General features: G+C 38.7%; 2 protein-coding genes across 3 annotated transcripts in view; one reads left to right on the top strand and one right to left on the bottom strand.

Annotated features, from left to right (window-relative positions):
• LOC132143804 (uncharacterized) overlaps nucleotides 1–12963 on the top strand; it is a 23632-nt gene extending 10669 nt beyond the window's left edge. Inside the window, exons 2-9 of the mRNA XM_059554346.1 lie at nucleotides 360–472; nucleotides 1617–1692; nucleotides 2637–2823; nucleotides 3067–3135; nucleotides 3979–4922; nucleotides 5684–6507; nucleotides 6592–6795; nucleotides 11276–12963. Of these exons, the coding sequence (XP_059410329.1) occupies nucleotides 360–472; nucleotides 1617–1692; nucleotides 2637–2823; nucleotides 3067–3135; nucleotides 3979–4922; nucleotides 5684–6507; nucleotides 6592–6795; nucleotides 11276–11526 (2668 nt within the window). The 3' untranslated portion in view covers nucleotides 11527–12963. The remainder of the gene's footprint in view (nucleotides 1–359; nucleotides 473–1616; nucleotides 1693–2636; nucleotides 2824–3066; nucleotides 3136–3978; nucleotides 4923–5683; nucleotides 6508–6591; nucleotides 6796–11275) is intronic.
• A 1370-nt stretch (nucleotides 12964–14333) lies between these two features.
• LOC132143803 (coiled-coil domain-containing protein 149-B-like) lies at nucleotides 14334–21486 on the bottom strand. Of its 2 annotated transcripts, XM_059554344.1 has the most exons (13): nucleotides 21301–21486; nucleotides 19635–19796; nucleotides 19496–19534; nucleotides 19229–19336; nucleotides 18977–19093; nucleotides 18686–18858; nucleotides 17658–17730; nucleotides 17468–17552; nucleotides 17202–17349; nucleotides 15848–15924; nucleotides 15625–15657; nucleotides 15383–15469; nucleotides 14334–15299 (listed from the first exon to the last, which is right to left on the bottom strand). In XM_059554344.1, exons 1-13 carry the CDS (start codon nucleotides 21475–21477, stop codon nucleotides 14749–14751), a joined length of 1830 nt encoding a protein of 609 aa, XP_059410327.1. In that variant the 5' UTR covers nucleotides 21478–21486; the 3' UTR covers nucleotides 14334–14748. The 2 variants fall into 2 exon arrangements, with proteins under 2 accessions (XP_059410327.1, XP_059410328.1); XM_059554345.1 differs by lacking the exon at nucleotides 15625–15657.
• Between the last annotated feature and the right edge of the window lie 1001 nt (nucleotides 21487–22487).

Genomic DNA, 22487 nt, shown 5'->3' with positions numbered 1-22487 from the left:
AATTAGTGGTATTTGCTAAGATGAGCAGTACATTATATTTCTCATGTGCTTGACACATTGTGATTCAGATCAGTCGACAGGCTTCATTTAGTTAAGGCATAAAAGATTAATTGTATAGGTATTTTTAGTAACGTAGCTGCTTCGAACAAGTCTTAATTAAACATATTTTCTCACCACAGGTTTTTTGTTTATAAATGTAAGGCAAATTTAACAAGATTTGTGCTGTGATTTCCATTGATCCACTGATGGTTCCAGGTTATTGATTTGTCTTTGTGATTTATGTTTTGTTGCTGATTAAGTTGGCCAGGCTGTCCGTTTAATGTAATGTGTGTTTGTGTGTATGTGTGTGTGTTTCATAGACGTGGCTGTGGAAGGAAAAGGAAAGGGACACCAGTAAAGGTGTGCGACAGAGTCTTTGCTACAGAGGATGAAGAGGAGAGCATGTCAGAAAACAGCTATGGACCAGAGAAAGGTGAAGTGTGGGTTTTTAGCCTTTTTGTTACATTAACTGATACATAAGAATAAAGAAAACTGAATTTCATCAAAAAGGAAAGAAATGCTAATATCAGGAGCCAGTCTAAAGTGATGTTGACAGTGACACTGTTGACAAAGTGACCAGAGGAAGTTCATTTTCAATAAGAGTAGGCGATTTGAGCCAGTCTGAACAACTGATGAGTGTTTATGCCTATTCCATGATGCAGAACCTACCAAAAGGAGGGTAGTAGGGAGAATTCAGAATTGAGAATTCCAGTTGAATTCCTTTTCAGTGCATTTTTGAATTTTGAATTAAAGCACACCGTAAAAAAATCATAAAGAATTGTTATTTCAATTTTTTAATGTAATAAATTTTTTTGAAAAGTTATTTCTTAAATAATAGATTTAATGCATATTAAAAATATTTATATAAAATATCTTTCATTTTACGTAAATAATTATGTATATCTTAAAGAACACTTAATTTCCCAGAATCGCATGATCAGTCTTCTTAAATACTCTAGTCAAGCAGGAATTCTTGCTTGCCAGCATCCATTGATTTAATCAGTGTAAGTGCGAATGTGCCATAACTCATTGAAGTAAACACCATGACTTATCATTTGAGCACATTATACATGTTTATACTATGTTTCAGAGATCACTGTAAGCCTGATGATACATGGGGCAACTTTTTTTGAGCAATGTTGATTGGGCACTTTTCCATTGAGTATGGGTAACAAATTTCTATCTAGATAATTTAGATCGGTCGTGGCCCTGTGTCTCAGCTGGTTTCCTGTTGATCGTGTATCATCAGCCTAACGGCCAAAGTATACTTCGGCTGTCCGCGTCTGCACAATGTCCACATTCCATCGTTTTCATCATCAGGAGGGCTCACGGACAGCAGCGCAACCCGTCTGTGTGCAGGCAATTGTTTGAGACGGATGAATGTTGAGACAGAGCACAAGTCAAGTATGTAGTACTGTGCATGTGTCGAGCTCATCCGTCCGCACTCATCTGCGGTTGAGTATACCTTGAAAGTTTTGCGGACGCGGCTGTGCAGAAGACGGAACGCGAAAAGTGAAATATACCCGGGCCTTAAGTATGTAAATATCTATGTGAGACCTTTATTGTATGTGTTTCAGGTGATGATCACGAGGACAAACACAGAATGTCTGCTGCTGATGGACCATACTATGAAACACAATCTGTTCAGCTCTGGTGAGTGAGTGACTGAGTGTGTGTGTGGTCTGAGTAGAGATACTGCATGTGTGTGTCTGTGTGCGTGCTAGGAGGCGATAGCAAGTAATTGTGTTTGTTGTGTGGTTGGGAGACGTTGTGTGTATATGGAGGTGGGGGATTACTGGAATGCAAGCTGTGTGTGTGTGTGTGTGTGTGTGTTTATTGCAATGTGTTTATTATCATTGGGCCAGTGAGAGAATGTGTGTGTGTTTATCATAGTGTGTTGCTGGGCTTATGGTATGTGTGTGTGTTTGCATCTGTTTATTGCTGTGTTTAATCATAGTGCCGACAGAAATATATGTTTATATCTATCTATCTATCTTTACATATCTATCTATCTATCTATCTATCTATCTATCTATCTATCTATCTATCTATCTATCTATCTATCTATCTATCTATCTATCTATCTTTATATTATATATATATATATATATATATATATATATATATATATATATATATATATATATATATATAATGATGACGTGTGTGGGGGGCAACAATGTGTTCTGTAATTATAAATTCATATTTATTTATGACGTTTGTCCTGGGTTGGGAATGTATGCCAGGCTTATATGGGTTTCATAGCTGATGGTTGATCTATATCAGTAAGTATATGTTAGCATACACAAAGTAGCATCAACTAACTATAAACAACCTGTTTAACCTGTAAATCCACTGATTAATAATGCTATGAGTTCACACCAAACGGGATATTCTATTTTGTCATTTGGGAAGATAATATGTTATTAATGTTAATAACAAAAGCAGAGACAGCATGACTTTAGCACAGGACATGCATTAGTCTGCCGCTCTGTGGTTTAGAAAACAGGGTCCGCAAGATTTCCCAGCTGTGATGAGGTTCTCTCTATCAGTTTTGTTTTCTGTATTACTGTCTGATGTAGTTTTTTCTCATGCAGTGTGAGTGAGGAGGGCTCTAGCGGAGAGAGGGGGGCCGTCTCGTACCCCCCATCACCAAACTGCTGCATTCGTGAAGTGCACTGTGGAAATCAAGTGCGACTGATTGTCATAGCGATCCGCGACATCGCAAAGGGGGAGGAGATTACTGTGGATTACAGTTTGACAGAGTGGGGAGAAAACGCTGTGGTAAGTGTAACCATGACAATGGCTAGTGCATCTCAGTGCTTTAAATTCATTTTGCACTTAGTGTTACTAATAATATGAAAATTGTTGAGAGTTTATAATTTAGATGTATTTGTGACTTGAGTTTATATGCATGGTGTTTGATTTATTCATGTGTTTGTGTGAGAGAGTTGGAGGGACTTTATATTCCCACTCTTATGTCACATGATTGACATTTTTTGTAATGATGTTGCATCCCTCTCTCAGGGTTTCCATGGGACTGTGCCTCCTAGTAGCTTTGATTGTAGCTTGGACCACGAGAGCAACATTAAGAAGGTAAAAAGAAAATTGACAAAAAGTGACAACTGGTCACTTTTTAAAAGTTTTTTTGCTCCGTGTCTTTTTAGTTGGTGTCCTTTAAACTGATAGTTCAACCATTATTTTAGAATCCTGTTGCAGGTCATTTTCGAAATGCCTATTGCAGAATTATAGAATTAACAACATGCGAATTGACAGTTTAACAAAGGTTAACGGGATAGTTCACCCAAAAATTGAAATTCTGTCATTACTCAACCTCACGTGATTCCAAACCCGTAAGACATTCGTTCATCTTCGAACACAAATTAAGTTATTTTGATGAAATTTGAGAGCTCGCTGACCCTCCATAGACAGCAACATCAAAAAGTCCATGTGACATTAGTAGTTCAACTAATTTTATGAAGCTACAAGAATACTCTTTGTGCAAAAAAAAAAAAAAAACTTGGTCGTGAAAGGACCCTTGCTGTCCATGGAGAGTCAGAAAGCTCTCGGATTTTATTAAAAATATCTTAATTTGCATTCCAAAGATAAATGAATGGGTTTGGAACAAAATAGGATAATTAATTAATAATTTTTGGGTGAACTATCCCTTTAAGACGATAGTAACAATTAATTGACAAGAAAAATCTTTGTTTCTGAGGACCTTCAGCCTCCGCTTTCTGGTCAAAAACCTCTTCAAAATGAGTGTTGGTGGTGTTTAGTCATTTTCGGGTGGATACAAATAAGTTCTGTCCTACATTTTTTCACTTTTGCAATTTATAAACGTTACAGAAGTAAGATGAGAACAAAACTTGAATGCAGTGCTTTTCAGATTATTCACCCTTTAACAGATCTTAAAAATGCATGTGCTTTTTTTCTTAGGAGGAAGAGTCCGGCCCAGTTCCACTTTCTGCATCAGAATATCTCACACCTTCCTGGTCTCTCTCTCCTTCCTCCTCTCCCCTGTCTCATTCTGAGCACAGTGATTCAGACCTCGACTTGGGTGATTCCAATAGAGAGCCGCGCATGCGATCACTTCACCGCCGCAAGAGGCACAGAGCCATGTCCTCTTCTGCTGCACATGCTAAAAGAAAAGCACTTCAGCGACCCCCCAGCCATCCTCCCCCTTTTCCACACTCCCTCCCGCCTTCCACAGTGCAGTCCACTGTTCCCTCCAGACCTGTGTTTAAGTGCCCGCTGCCTGCAGGAGTTGCTGCTAATAGTGTCAATGTGTCAGCTGGTCGTGGGCAGAGCACCATGGCACAGAAACAGCGCTGTGTTTACTGTGGCCGTCACTTCCGATCACTCCCACAGCATTTGGAAAAGCACCACGCCCACCAGCCGGACTTGCGCTCTGCCCTGGAGCAAGCATGCACCCCAGGTGACCCTCCTAGTGTACAATCGTGTCTCCCATCTTCGAGCAAACAGTCCCATTGCCTACAAGTGGCTCATGTGCCAGGTGTGGTGGTGGTAACACCACAGTCACCGCCTGCTTCTTCTTTGTCACCAGTCAGAAGAAGCCCTGCCCTCTCTAGCCCTACGCGCAAAAGTCCCACCCCAGTGACTCCTCCCAGAAGAGGAGGTGTTCCCGTGTCTGTCTTAAAGAGGAGCCCACCTACACCTGCTACACCTCCGAGAAAAGGAAGACGAAAAATGAAAAAGGATAAAGAGGAGGCAGACATTTTTGGGAAGATGAAAGAAGAGGAACTGCCCACTCCAGTCTTTGTGGATCTTGTTAAGGAGTCAGAACCTTCGAAAAAAGAAACCGAGGACAATGGAGAGAGAGAAGAAGAAAGCGGAGCAGAGGATAAGACCGACCTATCAAGGTTAGACATTCACAATGTTAAAAAAGGTTTCACTGGCTATATACATGCAACCAAATAATCCATTAGTAATCAGATTGACTGCTTAATCGGACAGAAAAGCCTTCATGTAAACATCTTAATCGATCCGATTGAGCTCGATCTGAATGAAATTTAATTTGGATTGAAAGGGGTGGTTAATTCATTTTCTAATATGATCGAGACTGAAACTGAAAGGACTGCGCATATGCAATGACGTAAAATAGTGTAATGACATGAGGTGCTTTTCCCGTTTGAATGCAGTGTTGTAAAAAATTGTGTCCTGTCATTATAAAATTCTCCTTTCAAGTGGAGTCCTTGTTTCGGATTCTCATCCATATATGACTGGTTTTGGGCATGGGGACGGGTGCTTTTACTGCGTGATAAATGTAAGCAGCACGGCATGGCTGTTTAAATGTAACATTTATCCGAAATGGATAAAAATTAAGTAAAATAAAATAAATGGTGTAGTAGAGTGGTTATTGTGTGCAAACTGCGGGAAACTCTCTATTCTTGCAGTGTGCACATGTCAAAAAATCTATTCTGATTTATAGCTTGTGACCTATATATGTGCACATCAGCCCGATCACTTTTAGCGTTCATGTAAACACTACATATCCGGAATCATATTTATCAACTGGAATGATTTTTCACTCCAATTAAAACAAAAGTTGTGGATGCAAACATAGCCACTGTAAAAATGTATATAAATTTAAATTCACCTAATCCTTATTCTCTTTTCTCAGTTTGCGTCGCCCCCACATGCTCCCACTTCTTTCCTCCCTTTCCTCCCTGGTGTTGTACCTTCGGCGGCTGCAGCACTCTGCCTTTATTTCTCTCTCCCGCACACCTCAGTCAGCCGAGGCATGGCGTCTCCTCTGTCACTCCAGCCTGTCCCTCCTCATCCTTTACAATCGGCGCCGTGAATGTGAAGTCTCCAAACTGACAATCTCAGAGTACCAGGCCAGAGTCCCACCCCAGTGCCCCATCCCTGTGCAACCTGGTACCCCGTTAACTCTAACCCCACTGGAGGCTTCGCTCTCACCCTTCGAGCGGATGGTCCTCCCTCATCTCCCTCGTGTCGGGGTCCAAGGGAAGCGTGGCCGCGTACAACCGCTCATTCTCCCCCCACACACAGAAGCCTGTCTGGAGATGCTTTTGCAGACTCGTGCTGGTGTGGGAATTGATCCACAGAACCCTTACGTGTTTGCCAGGCCGTATCATTCGCCAGCTACTCCCCTGCGAGGAACAGACTTACTACGTAGTTTGGCTCGGTCCAGTGGTTCGCGGCACCCCCGGGCACTGACACAGACATGCGTTCGCAGACAGGTGGCGATACTTACGCAGCTGCTGTTGTTAAGTGAGGGTGAGGAGGAAGGACAGCATGGGGCTACCATAAAGCGATTGGAAAGCTTCTTGCAGAAGGAGTATCACGTGACTCAAAGCTGTGCAACCATCGGCCAGGACCCTGGGCTGATGGGTCTGATCGCTCGGGTGGTACTATGTGGAGAGCGAGATGGTGTCTTGTTCCGAGGAATGAGTTTACATCACATCTGTTTGGAGTTAGATGGTGAGTGAGTTGTTGTGTCAAGCACATAGCAGGTGTAAATAAATAGTATTGGACTCATCAGTCATACTTACCCTTCCCTTTCAGTGTTGTCAGGAAACTCTGCCGACTCGCTGTCAGAGGACTCAGATGTTGAGGAGAGTAAAGAGAAACCAGTAGCAGCATCTCCTGCAACCACCATTGTGATGAAAAAAACCACAAGCAACAACAAATCTCCCCGGCCCAAGAAGATGAACAGCAGCTCCCTGCTCTCAGTGGGACGCAAGAGGGCCTCAGGACAGCCCAAACCTGGTGAGTCTGATTGTATGACTGTCATACAGTGTGAAAATATGCCTTTGTACTCCTCAGTTCCATATATATGTATATAATGAGTCATATTAACAAAAACAATGCATCACATCTTTCTTAACTTTTATTTCAGGAACATACACATACACATAAACAGTGTATATTTTAAAGTACCTTGAACCATGAATCTTTCAAGAACCAAAACCCTAAACTTGCACATTAATATAATAATCAAATGTGCAACAAAATGAGTATAAAAAAACCCCTCTGAAATAAAATAGTGCCATGTTACTTTGCATACCATTTTATAGCCCTTTCAGAGAGGACCCTGAATGCCCTATGTTGGCCGCTGAGTTCATATTGTGTAGCATATTGCCTACCTACAACAAGCTACCTAACTTAAAACACACCTGACATGCCTGACATGATATGTCTTCATGACACAGCTTTTCTCCCGAAGTCCCTATATGACTGCAAACTTGTATTATATAGCTCCGGAAATTCCGACACACACTAGCTGTTCATCCATTTGCTTTCCGCGGTGGTTTGGATGCCCCATTTCTGTTGGCTGCTTGGATAATCGTCACTTAACTCAGTGGTAAAAGTTAAACTTTTTTTGGCCAATCGTGTGCTTTGGTCGATTCAGCAACAAACCGTCGTTGCACGGCGCAAGCCAGGGGTTTCATAGCGCAGTGCATTCAGCGTCCTGTCTGAAAGGGCCTATTGTCATGTCTAGCGCTGCTTTTCCTGACAGTGTGTAAAATCCAAATTGTTTCCACACTTGGGAATTAAAACGTGAAGGTGCAGACAGAATTCTAGAATAGGTCTGATCCTCAGCCTCCACCATGGATTTACCTTCTCTGAAATGGATACAATGTCTTCTAGTAAGATAACACATTCATTTCACCCTTTGTTGGAATAAGAGCGGTAACTTCCCCCCACCACCTCTTATGAAAAGTAAAATATTTAAATATAAATCGATTCTGGGATAAACCAATCGATTTTTAAAAGTGTTTTAAAAAGAATCGCGATAGTTAATAATTTTTTCTCTCCCATTCCTAATAATCTGTTTACGTGTGCAAAGCAAGGACCAGTTAAACCAGGGTTAATATTATAAAATAGATTTTGAGGGCTGTAAAGCGCAAACTTTGTTAAAGCCATATAGCTAAAAATAGGAAATAACATAAATTAAAATTAATAACATTTATTGACTTATTTACTGACTATAACACATCTTCCTTTTATAATGAGAAAAAGTTATTTAATGAGAAAGATAGTAAACATTTCTGTTCTGTTGCCATGGTTACCAATCTGACATTAAAATTAGCATTATTTTTTTCCTCATCATTTAATTTTAATAGCAAATGCATTTGTTGTATTGTCCTGCTAATATGGTAACAAATAGGTATTTTTCAGTCCTAAAGATATCATTTTCATTGACCTCATTTATATGCTCATCATTTTCAGTTAAAGTATAGAGCTGTCAAGCTTTCATTCAGAAAAGAGGTTTACATACTCTAAAGCTATTGGAATTACAGGTTTTTATTCTTTGTCCTGCTTTATGCTGTATTTGAGTGATTCTGAACTCATTCATTTTAATGAATGCCTCTGACAGTGGCACACAAGCATGGGGAAAATGTAAACCATAAGAATCGTCTCAAGGTTACGCATGTAACCATGGTTCCTCGAGGGAACAAGACACTGCATCGAAAACGCTATGGGGAACGTGCTTGGCGTGAGCGACTCTTAAATATTGTGTTTAATCTGTCCAATGGAAGAGCATGACGTCATGGGTGGGATGAAGTAAAGCCGCGTTCAGACTGCACGATTTTAGCCCAGTTTTAGGCTCGCCGACATGTTTTGAGAAATCGCTGACAAATGCCCAAAATCACAGGCAAATCTGAGCTCGTTCACGCGAGTGACAATCACGCAGTGTGAATGAGCAAAGATTCGATTTGAGAGAATCGCCGATGAGTCGCTGATGCCCGTGAGATATTTGGCATGCTAAATATCTGGACCTGTCGGCGATTCAAAATCATGCTGTCTGAAAAGTGTTCTGACTGAAAACTACATCGGCAATGACTGACAGCCAATGAGAGAGCAAGATACAGAGTAGCGGGGAGTTCAGGGAGGAGTTATAGACCACAATATCAGCAAGTATGGCTTCATTTCAGAAAAAGGCTTTCTTCTCGGTCTATTTGGACCCATGAAATGGAAGATAAATTAGTATAAATTTAGCAGGAGCACCCGTGTCTGTTTGACATTTCATCTGAGCTATCCTAGACTCACGTGGAAACTCCGGTCTTGCACGTGTGATTTCGCATTGTTTCCTTGTCACATCTCGCGTGTGTTTGGTTGTGAAACATAGTTTGCGTGCCAGACAGAGCTGTCGGCGATTCTTCCTATTGTAAAGTCATGCAGTGTGAAACCTTCTGTCGCCGATCCATCGTGCAGTGTGAACACAGCAGTGACTGAATGCTGGTCAAGATAGTCATGCAGTGTGAAAAGAACAGTGACCCGACTACTTTGAAAATCGTGCAGTCTGAACTCGGCTTAAGCGACCACGAAGCTATAAAAGCACGTGCCGCACAGCTGGTGTCAGCTTCGAGTACCAGCAAGTGCCGGGGTATGGCATTGAGATGCAGCGTCTCGTTCCCTCCAGGAACCATGGTTACATGTGTAACCTTGAGATGTTCCTCTTCAGGAACTCAAGCTGCGTCGAAAAACGCTATGGGAAACAAGGTGCCCATGCTGCAAGACTACCAAATCCCTGCCTAGTGTGTATCCGAAGAGCACAGCTTAGGACGAGAGAACAGAAGCACCTGGAGTAACTGGCATATCTAGGCCATAAAATCTTGCAAATATGGAGGGTGTGGACCACCCCGCAGCATTGCAGATGTCCAGCATGGATACATCTGCTAAGAAGGCCTTGGAGACCGCCATTCCCCGTGTGGAGTGAGCCTTGGCATTGAATAGGTGCCCTTGATAGCCTCGACTATCCAACAGCTAAGAGTCTGCTTTGGTGCAGAAAAGCCCCTTTTGGGGGGACCATAGCACACTAGCAATTGGTCCGATTTTCTCCACAGGGCAGCTCTGTGGACGTATGTGTCCAGCGCTCGAACTGGACACATACAGTTTAGCTTCTCTTGGTCGGCTCCCGAAAAAAAAGAAAAAAAGAGGGAAGTCGTGGCCTAGTGGTTAAATAGTTTGACTCCTAACCCTAGGGTTGTGGGTTCGAATCTCGGGCCGGCAGTACCACAACTTAGGTGCTCTTGAGCAAGGCATCGAACCCCCAACTGTTCCCCGGGCGCCGCAACATAAATGGCTGCCCACTGCTCCAGGTGTGTGTTCACTGCTCTGTGTGTGTGCACTTTGGATGGGTTAAATGCAGAGCACGAATTCTGAGTATGGGTCACTATACTTGGCTGAATGTCACGTCACTTCACATCAGAAGGCCTGCAGCACCATAGGTTGTGGCGTGACAGAGGGAACTTTTGGAACATAACCCACTCAATGGTATAGGAACGCTTTGGCCATGCCCGGCGCAAGGTCGAGATAAGAAGGGGCCACTGAGAGGGCCTGAAGATCTCCAACTCTCCTCAGAGAGGTGATAGCCAATAGGAAGGCAGTTTTAAGGGTCAGATGTCTGATATATCTTGTATTGGCTCGAATTGAGCTTTACAAAGAACCCCTAACTCCATAACCAAGTCCCGGGGGGAATACGAGACCGTACTGGAGGCCTCAGCCTCAGCGCGCCATGGAGGAAACATGTAACTAGGGGGTGTCTTCCCAAAGACTGACCACCGAGAGGGGCATGGTAGGCCGCAATGGCTGCCATGTAAACCTTCAGCGTGGAGTGGGTCAACCCTGCAGAAAACATGGCTTGCAGGAACTCCAGAACTGTACCAACTGGGAAGTTAGCTAGGTCAAGCTGACGGTCTCTGCACCATGAGGTGAAGAATTTCCACTGTTTCCACGGAATAAACTGTTTATTTGACCAAAAATTCCAGTTAATGTAAGTATGTTGGAGCAAAAATGTATTAATCAGATTTCTTGTAACCAGAATATTGGCATACCCGGTTATGTTTATGGTTTTGCAATAAAAACATCTACATATATCATTTATGGGGTCATTGTATGCATGATCATGTAAATCAGTGTTCAATCTCAGCGAGCTTGTAAGGGTACCTCAAGGTGCCTTAAAATTTTAATTAATAAATTAATATTTTAAATAATCTAGCTCAAATCTAAATTTAATTGCTTAAAAAACAGTATTATAAAATGTAAACAAGAGCATTGTGATGGTGGCGTTTATTGTCTGCCATACGGCCAGAGCTACAGGCCTGAGTCCTTCAGCACAGTGCTAACTCATTGACCTGAGCGTATGTGCTTGGGCCTGGGGGAGCGGAGTGGAAGGAGGAAAGCCTGAGTGCAGTGTTTACACAGGAATAATGATTAACATGCGTTCTCCTTTCTGCCTCAGGTAAACGTGGTGTGCTGAAGCGGCCTTGGTCTGAGGCAGAGCGGGCAGCTGTTGAATCCCACCTGGTGCAAAACATCATGGAGCTGCGAGTGCCGGCTAAAGCGGACTGTGAGCGCTGCCTGGAGCTCTGCCCCCTGCTGGTCACCAACCACCGGGACTGGAGGGCTGTGAAATTCTACTGCCACAACCGTATACAGCTGCTCAAGAAAACCCAGCAGAGACAGGGTCCACCCGCCCTGTCCGTCTGCTGAGGCTGTGAATCAGGAAGGGAGGGGATGTGAGGGAAAATATTGACATGGCACAGTCACAGTAAACACAGTACAAATGCTTTAATTAATGTGATGTTGTGTGTGATTTGTGTCCGGTGTGTAAAACGGAAAATGGTACCACTCTGGGAGGCAGACAGAAATGCGCACTTGTTGTGTACTTTTCCAACTATGACGAAAGAACACTACTTTTTCTGTCTGCAGATGACCAGTAAGTTTTTCTGTTGCTGTCTTTAAAGTAGATGACCATTTTTGACCAGCTGCAAGTCTGAATGCTCTCTCCCTTTGGCCATGCCTCTATCTCTCCAATGACAGAGAAACAGGCAGACTGAGCAACTTGTGCCTTGATGGGAGTCAAACCTCAGTTTCATTCACATTTGTGAACATTTTACTGTTATTTACAAATTTCATCATTTCTCATGAAATGAAGTAATATGCATAAGAAAGGGGATTTAACAAAAGAAGGTCAATTTTTGCTTATTAAAATGGTTTAATAAGTCCCTTTGAAAACCAACCTGAATTGAAACATTTCGTTTTTTGTTCCCATTTTTGGGAATTCCATAAATCCCACTTTTGTTCCTACTATTTTAAGCCTTATGTGATTTGAATTAAATAGTTCTGTCCTCATTTACAGTATTTTTGTTGTCAAACCAGTATGACTTTCTTTGTTCAGTAGAACAGTTGAACCATTTTTGAATGCACTTGTCTTTATGGCATCAATCTAGTGCACAGATTCACATGGACGACATTTATGGCATTTTTCTTTTTATCTTTGTGCATTATTAATCCTAATTACATGAACAAAAATGACCAGAACATTCCTCAGAATTCCTACTTCTGTTTTATCTATGGAAGAAAGTCATAAAGGTTTGAAAGAACATATGAGGAAGGATTTATTTTTGGGTTCTTTTCATTAAGTTAGCTGTTTGGTACTGTAGAAAAATAATCATTTGTCGTTCCCGTGCTGTAAAAATGGACATGAATGAGTGAACAGATGAGTTTAGTTCACTTGTTTGCATTGTATTCATCCATCAATTCCATTTGGAAATTTAAACTGTGTATTGCAAACACATGATAACCACACGCAACACCTCAGTTTATACTTTTTATACATCGATCTACTTTGCTGTTTTGTTATCCTTTGTTCTTTCAAACTTTGCAGTGTATATATGTATACACACATTTATATTGTCGTTACTGTTAACAGTGGTATGTTGTTATTACTATTAAATCTTACTGTGGTAAGTGTTTTTTCTTTGTTTTTTCATTTCCACTTTATGTACATACTGAATGTAAATATTTGCAGAAAAAAAAAGAGCACGATGTAAATATACCGTAGACAAGACACGCTTGTTTTTGTGTTGTCTGTGTTTTTTTAAGTTGTTTGAAATTATAATAAAAAATGTTTTGGTTGTAATTCTAGACTTGGTCTTTTTTGTGCTACTCACATAGTAAATGTAGAAAAACAGCAAAGAATCCTTACAATTCTGTCCAAAGATTTCAATCTAGCGATGTTCTGTGCAGTATTAATTTAAAATGATGTCATTTAATTTGGTATTGTTCATTACATTTTAAATGGAGCAATTTTAACCATTTTTTATAAGCACAGTACATAATCTTTTTCCCTTATTGATCAGTGTGTCATTGCACTCTGCACTGACAGGTTTGATTGGACAGTGAATGGCAGTTATTTGTTTTTCTCCAGTCAAAAAGGTTTGTTTGCATTAAATGTTGGAGATCAAGCTCGTGCTGTCTCTAGTAGTTGGTCCAATATCATTAAAAAAGAGTGGATTTATTATTAGCTTACCTGTTTCATTTTTGTTACTGGATTCTGAATATGCACCATTTGTTGTGAAGGCAGTAAAAACATTAAGAACATTAACAGTTAAACCACAGTCCAAGCCTTGCATCAAACCTGACTGATATATTTTAAGTATTTTATTCCAACATTTTATGTTACTTCATAAAATAGCATAGAAATATTGAATTGATAAATACAGCATGTTTTGACAAACTGTATCGTTGCTTGGATAAAGACATTTAAGTTTTTTCAGAGTAATGAAGTAAAGTAAATTTACTTAACATTTACTCACCCTCAGGCTATCACTTCTGGTCAAAATACCATGATCTTTAATAATGTTTCCTCTATTGTTTAGAACTTCTGATTCAGTTGAGACAACATTTTTACTGGAGATAGCAATATTATTGGTAGATAACTTATATTTTAGCTGGAAGCAATGATTTGAAGTTAAAAAACCTCTTACTGATGGATTTCTTACAGTCTTTTGCCTTCAGAAGACTGTTGAACTGGATGTTTGTAATGGCAAATTATACTTTTTATTTCAATAACTTGAGGACATATACAACAAGATAATCCTTCCATCATTACAAATATTGTTTGGTGCACCCAACAGGTCAAGTCAACATAAACCAAAAAAACTGATGCAGTAATAACTCAATAATATAGCAGCAGAGGGTTAAACTAAATGGCTGATGCATTGGGATGCAGTGCTTTTGTGCATAATTAAATATAACTTAAGCTTTCAAGCTGATGATTGTTCCCATTTCAATTTTACACTATATTACAGTGATTTTACACCAACCTTTACAGATCAAACACTTTCACAATCATCAAGATCACAAATTATAATAGATAAGACATATGACAGGAAATAAATATACACTGACTCTATAAGGAACAAATGATAATGGCGTTGTGACATTAAGTATTATAAGAAAAGAACAGAAAAATATATTTTTTGCATGTGAAACAGGAATTGAATTGGAAACTGAAAATTAGAAGTCAAAATTGTCATTTTTTTTATCCACAAAATACACTAGATGTAATTACGAAGGTATTTAACATTGTCAAAATACATAGAGATGTGTCTTTAAAATGATTTCATAACAATGCCAGAAAAATGAACTTGCTGGTTAAGTGACGTCACATCTACGGTTTCATTTGAGATTCTTGATGATTATTAAAACCTCCAGAAAGACATTGACTGTTGTCAGGAATTTAACTCTACTGTTGATTTTAATATTCAGCTTGCTGGTTTTACCAGCTTGCCTCACGGTGAACTTTGTAGTTTGCTTTTAGCTTAACTGGAACAGGTTTCATTTGGACATTCAAATGTTCTTGTTTTTATTCTTTTGCCAAAGTCTGAATCAGAACATTTATTTTAACTGATGGGGCTTTAAATTTCATCATGAAGGTTCAATCCCGGTGCGATGAGGTTTGAGCAGAACAACATTCTCCGTTTCTTCTTCGACTGATCGCTCTGTTTGCTGTTCCGGTGTATTTGACTCAGATCCAGAAACACAGTCAGAACTGCTGAAGGTCTCTGATGCCACGGGCCCACTGTCCTCTAATACACCCTGACTATCACAGTCCTCCTCAGAATGAGCAACAGGAACTTCATTCTCCACATCAGCCTCTTCTTCTGAATCTTTCAAAGATGCTTCTGTGTTCGAAGACTGACATCCACGGCTCGTGAGAACTTTATTATGTTGTTCTGATCCCTTCTCAGGAGGACACACAGGCTTCTCAGAGACACAACAAGCAAGGGTTTTACTCTGTGTGCTCTCCACAGGATTACTGAAGTGTGGAGTGTGTGAGACTGAACAAGTGTGGTTGAAATAATCACTCTCTTGGTTCAGCTCGACTGCCACGGCTTGACACTCCTCTGGGCTGAAATCTGTACTGAGTCCAGTGTCCTCTGTCACCTCTTCTCCAGTAACAATCTCCTCATCTCCTGCTGCAAAGAGTTGACACTTCTGTTATGATTTATTTTTTTAAACTATAGATTTGCCAATTAGTGTTCAGTAGGTAGTAAGTTACCCATTGACTCTGGGGTCAGATGGACAGACTGTTCTGTGGTGGACTGGACATGCTGAGAGTCACTCAGGACAATAACGGCTTTCCTTCCTGTAAAAAAGTTCAAGTCTATAAACACACAACTATAACAACAACTGGAAGTTATCTTGTCAAGTTAACAACAAGGGTAACAGAGGTAGAACTGGTTTGCAAAAAGTGCAGAAAGGCATAAAAGGCAAAAAACTATTTTGAATTAAAAAACATACTCCCTAGTCCGAGAGACACATTGTAGGTGATGCCTCCAGAGAGGGGGAGAAGAAAGTAGAGAAGAAAGAGTGAAAAGCAGAAATGGGAGAGCAGTTGAAAGTCATTACAAAATTTAAATAAGCAAAATAAACTGCATTATGTAACAAAGAAACACCTATTACACAAATGTAAAGAGCAAAAAAAAAAAAAAAAGCAACTGTATAGAATGGATATGATGTTTACCTGGCAGACTCCACAACCCTGACACCTCTAATGTTTTCAACTTTCTTTCAAGTTCTGCGACCCGGTTACCCAGGATCCTGTTTAAATATAACCAGCAGCTACATTTCACTTTTTAACACTATTTGGTATGGAAGGATATTCTGGACAATTTTCAAAAGGAACTGCAAATTGTATTTTTTGCTTTTGCGAACGCAAAATGGCTGCCAAATTTCGAATGAAAAAGAAAAGTCCATACGCAACTGTATTTCCCATATCTGACGAGTTATGAGCCTGTCATATTTAAAGGTGCACTGTGTAATTTTTAGCGGCATCTAGCGGTGAGGTTGCGAAATTGCAACCAACGGCTCAGTCCCCCACACCCCTCCCTTTAGAGAAGCTACGGTGGCCGACACAGGTAAAGATGTCGTCGGTAAAGACAGAAGAGAGCAATGAGATTTCTTTACAAAGGTAAATCAAGGAATTATATTTACTTAATTATTCAATAAATCAATGTTATTGCGGATGTTAATGCACTGTTTCATCATTGTGTCAGTGTTTTATTCGCAAGAACAACAAAGTGATGAAACGCGCTGTGTAGAGCAGTTTGTCCGTTTAGGGCACCTGTAGAAACATGGTGGCGACTTCCATGTAAGGGGACCCGCAGTGTATGTAGATAGAAATAGCTCAATCTAAAGTAATAAAAACCTAACGGTTCATTAAGAAAGGTCTCTGAAAACATAGCTATATATATTACATTGTATTTCTGTAAATAGATCGTTGTAAATATTACACATTGCACCTTTAAATAGCAATATTAATTACCTCATCTGGTTTTTTCACCCTAGCATTTAACTTGCATGTAGCCAAAACTCAAATGGAATCGGAATATCTTTTGAAAATTGTCCAGAATATTCTTTCATAATTCTGTAAAAATAAGAATGCTATGGTTTAACTTGTATCTTGGCAGGATTATTATAATGAACAAAAACCATTACAAACACTGCTGTTGATTTAAATAAAGCCGTAATAAAATAAAATACAAAAAAATAACAATAAATCTAAAGAATGCTAAATGTTGCCTCTGTAATTAAGTAAGCTGAAGTGCTAGAATTGCAAGCTAGAAATAAATAAGAACTAAACTGAACTAAAACTGAAATAATAAAAATATATTAAAAAATTAATAGTAACATATAAATGCACATTTTACAACCATTTTTTTTTATTATTAAAATAAACGCTAATCCAAAATGTTGATAAAACTATAATAGTGTATAAATAACCATAACCATAAATACCATTCATAAGTAACATTGTATCTTGAGAGCTTTCCAGCACAGGAAATGAGATGGCAGTTGTCACGATGTAACTGACATACTTGTTGGTTTGCCGTTGATGCTGAATGACCATGTTCTTCTCATGAATGGTCTCCAGCAGAGCAGTGGCCAGGGACTTCAGGTCACTAATGGATTGTGAAGTGACCGGCAGACTGCAGCCATTCTCCTCAGACAGCAACAGCTCTTGTACTGGAAACATATCAGCTAGAACTTAGCTTCTGAGTATTTTTCATTCAGAGGATTGTATATGAATTAAAGAAGAATACAGGTGAAACATGGAACTGTTACTGTGTGGATTCTGTGGTACCTTGTTTAGCAGAGAGGACTCCTGTCAGAGCGCTGCTGTTGGACTTGCCATAGACTTTACAGTTCTTCTTGCTTTCCAAAGCACTCTGAAATAAAACACATTGGCATATGCCCAACAATGAGCTTATACATAACCAAAGTGAATAAATATTCTGTGTACTTATAAATTTGGTTGTATGTGTAATAAATACCTTGTACTTCATGACGTTTGATCTGAGGAGACTGACCTCCTCCTGAAGCTGCATCAGCCGCTCATGCAGATATCTTAAACCAAAAAAAGTATTTTGAAGACTTTAGTATGATATACAGATAACCCACAAAATGACTAGTTAAATAGCACTGTTGATAATATTTAGGCACCAACAAAATTAACTGGATATGTTAAAACGGCCATATCAATGTCTGTAATGTCCCCACCAGACCGACAGAGGGCAGACGCACCACAAAATCTGCTTTCTTGTAAAAACATCCATTAACCATGTAAATAATCTAAATGCCATTCTTAAGCCATGTTTCTGGGTTTTTCTCCCTATCTGTTGCATTGAACATATACTGCTTGTCATGGAAAACCAGCTGAAATTAAATAATGGAGATTCTAAAGTTATTTGATGTCAGCTAGTTTCCAATGCATCACTTATCATTTTATTTTATTTTAACAAACAGAAATAAAAAGTAATAAAACTACACAGAGATATAAAAGAAATGAAAAACACAATACAAAATTACTAAAGCTTTACATTTAAAATCGAAACAGAATATAAAAATATTAAAACTATAATAGTACTATATATCAACAATACTAAAATAACAGTTATTTTGGAATCAGAGTGTGATTTATGAGTACTAAAATAATAAATCTGCATATACATTAATTAGTATGTGTGTGTGTGTGTAGTTGTTTATGCTACATTGTGTTCCCACAAGCATAGTTTTCGACATTTTCTACATTGTGATACCCATGAGGGAAAAAATAAATGATTTAAAAATAGTAAATGATGTTTATCTGAAAGTGTAACAATGCAAACAGGTTTTCTGTAAGGGGTAGATTTAGGGTTGGGTAGGGGTTAGAAAATATTGTTTAGTCAGTAAAAAAAAAGTAATTTTAGTCTATGGAAAGTCCCTATAATTCATAAAACAAACGGATGTGTGTGTGTGTTTACCTCGTGCTACTGCAGCAGTAGATGCTAAATGTGTAGATCCTGAACATGGCAAAACTGACCTGTTCTCCATACACAGAGCATCAATATCCAGGATGCGATTCTCGTGGCTTCCCAAGATGTGGTTAATTTCCAGGTTTAGTCTGTGAGCTTTCTCCTGATAGACATTACGCTCTGCTCTCACGTCCTGTAATTCATCCGTGGCTGCCTTTAAGCTTTGTTCCAGTGCTTCATTCTGCAACACAGGACAGATATTGCTTTTTTACTAAACTATTGTATAAGTGTTTTGTTTTTTTTCTATGGCACCTGTGTCTACAAAAACTACAATGTGTGGGATGCCAAGATCAATGCACCTGCTCTCGAGCTCTTTCTAACTGCTGAACAAGATCTTCTCTTTCATGGGCTGGAAAGTGACGAGTCCCCACCTCTTCGTCCCCTAGACGCTGCTTTGCGATGGTCATCCTCAGCAGCTGTGGGATGGAAAGAATGCAGGTATACCACAATATATGAACTGTGATCAATTGACAACACATTTGACCTTGTAAACATCTGCATGAGACTGAGTCATGCAAAGTAATCACGTCTGTGCAGAGCGGAACCCATACCTTGTTATCACCCTGCACCTCTGCTAAACGTTGCTTCAGTTCTTTCATCTCCTCGCTCAGCTGCTTGTTCTGTTCTCGTGAGTCTCTAAGTAACTGGGCCAGATTGACCTGTGGCAAGTTAAACACAATGAATAACTCCAAATGATAATCAGGAGTACTGGGTTGACTGCTTCACAAAATACACATTTAGATTTCAGATCTTTAGTTTTATGTTTACAATATATAACAGAGTACAGTTAAGCATATTTAAATAGGTGTTAAGCATACTTGGTTTCTTTTTTCAGGAGGCAGAGAAGGGTCACCATCCTATTAAAAGGAAAAAAATCATTTAAATATACTTCATTATAATAAAAATAACTCATACGTCTACATGAGTGTTGAATTCATTTAGAACAGAAATACATACTATAAGCTCTCTGTACTTTTTCTTGAGCCCTTGGTGGCGTTCACGGAGCTGATTTGCCATCAGTTTGAACTGATCCCTTTCCTGCTGGCAGGTGTCCAGTTCTTTTGATAAGATCAGCAGTGCCTCCTTCTTGCTCTCCAGCTTTCTCTTGCATACCAGGAACTAGGCACACAAAGAAAACAACAGGGTTGTTAATGCTTCTGTTCAACGCATTTAGTCACTACTGCCTAAAGAGGCAATGATCAAAGTGGGTTCTTGCATTGTTTTTTTTAGCAAAATCACGTAAGCTTTTTACTCAAACCCTTCTGACTCATAAGTCTTGGTTACAATTTATTTTAAGGTGTCCTTGTTACAGTGTAATTATACATTATCTGAGTAATATTAATTAACAACATGTACTTACTATATGGTTAGGATTAGGGTTTGGCTTAGGGTTACTTGCATGTAATTATAAATAATTAATTGTTATTATAATAGTAAGCACATGCAATATGTGTAACAAGGATACCTTAAAATTAAGACTTACCAAAATCTCTTCCAAGATAATATTTACATTTTTCCCATGTAAGTGAAAACATCTCTGTTGGCACTTTCGCTAAAATGCTTAGAAGTTTCTGCATTTGAGAATTTTTCATAGAAACAAGAAATGTCAACAGAATGAAATAATTACCATAATTTACTCCTTAAATTCATTTATTCCTTAAATGTATTAATTTAGGTTATTCCAGATGTTCTAGGAACTGTGTCTTCTGTAAGTTAATAAAATTAATTTAATTATTTCTTCATCTTGATTTTAGTGGCTTTAGCCTTTTACTGAACATAAATTATGTATTAGGCCTACTTATTATCATTAACAGTATCTATTATTAATATTATTATCACTGAATTAAGCCACCTTAGAAGTTTGAACTAAATCCTACTTTTAAATTAATATAACCTTTGAAAGGGTCAACCAAAACAACCAAAAAAATTCTAAATTTGTCAGTGCACTTGAGAAGGGACATTAAAGTTCACAATTTGATCAATATAATGGAATAATTTATTCAAAAGATTATGTTGTTATGGGTCCCTAAAAAGTCCCTAAAATGAAAACATTCAGACGACTATTTATATTTCTTAATTATTGATATACTTCTAAATTGTGCACATACATGATAGTGAATGAACTCTGAATGAGAACTGTAATATTACACCACTGTATTTTAAAATCATTATATTTTATTATTATTATTATTATTTCAGTTCCAGGTCCAAGCTGAGTTCAGCGCCGTTCATGGATCTTGAGGTAAAAGGATGAAGATTTACGTTAATCCCTCATCTGATCATGTCGTGTCGTATCTTCTGCATTTTATTTATTATGATGCAAGGCATTTACAGATTAAATAACATGCATGTCACTTATACTAATCGATAAGAACAACCGGTCTCGAGAAAATGACAACACGGCACGGTTACAGTAAGAGGATTTCACGTCTCTGTAAATCAGCAGAATAATCTGATCGTATTTAGAAAACCAAGCCCTTAAATTTTCCACACGTCATTTGGGTAAATTCATTGAAAACCACATGAAATGGTGAATTCAAGCATCCTCTACAGTGCAGTACTGATAGTATGATTCATAGAGTGCAGATGAGCGGCGAGGCATCAATATGTCTGCGTTTCCTACCTCATTCACCAGACCCTGCCAATCACTTTCGCTTCTTCTGGAAGGATTCATTTTCGCTCCGAAAATATTCTTAGAAAAAAATCGGTCAATTACAAAAACTGTTACGTCGTGAGCATCTATTGCGACGAGGATGACACGATTACATGTTTCAGGTTTCATCAACATTACGTACATCATTTCCGGCTGGGATGATGGCCAACCGCAACGTGACGCTGTTTGAGTGACTGCTACAAAAGCCAAATATAATAATAGCAGATGTTTAATTAACCTTCTTACGTTCAGTTATACGATTATAACAAACATGTGGTCTCTAATAAAACTATAAATTGTTGTTGTTAATTAATTTGTTTTGCTGCAATAGTTTTCTTCTGTTGTTGAACGCACCCCAAAACTTAAAACGTTAATGTTGTTGTAGATTAGATTTACACAAGGTATAAGATATAATGTATTATATTACACTGAAGTGCGATAAACACATTTATATTAACTATTGTTGCTATTTAAAAAAATAAAATAAAAAATAAACATGGTCTTGGTTAGTTTGAAAATACCATACAGGTTATTTTAAACGTCCACCATAATTTCACATAACAAATAATGTAAATAATAGAACATGGACATAAAGCACAAAAGAAGAAAAATCATTCAGACAGGCCTCTAAATACAGAATTTCAGCTTACTTTAAATAGCTACATTTGTGATGCTGTGCTTTTCCCTCTGATCTTATTTATCAAGCCTAAGTGCTCTGTCACAAATAATGATGTTGCTTTGTAAACATAAGCAGTTTCTCACTGTCAAGGAGTACCATAAAATTTAAGTTTTAACGTGCTTTTTCTTATTATGGCCTGTGTTTATGTTGACAGTATGTGGAACAGTGATGCACTGAAGAAAAGGCTGAACTGCTAAACTAAACTGTGTGCTAAACTGACTGCTAAACCATTTGTCCTGCTGGCTTCCTATTAAGAAACATATAAAAACCCAATTCCAAAAAAGTTGGGACACTGTACAAATTGTGAGTAAAAAAGGAATGGAATATTTTACAAATCTCATAAACTTCTATTTTCTTCACAATAGCATATAGATAACATATCAGCTGTTGAAAGTGAGACATTTTGAAATGTCATGCCAAATATTGGCTCATTTTGGATTTCATGAGAGCTACACATTCCAAAAAAAGTTGGGATAGG

Source organism: Carassius carassius, chromosome 7, assembly GCF_963082965.1.
Source record: "Carassius carassius chromosome 7, fCarCar2.1, whole genome shotgun sequence".
Lineage (NCBI taxonomy): Eukaryota > Metazoa > Chordata > Actinopteri > Cypriniformes > Cyprinidae > Carassius > Carassius carassius.
This window is presented reverse-complemented; position numbering and strand designations above follow the sequence as displayed.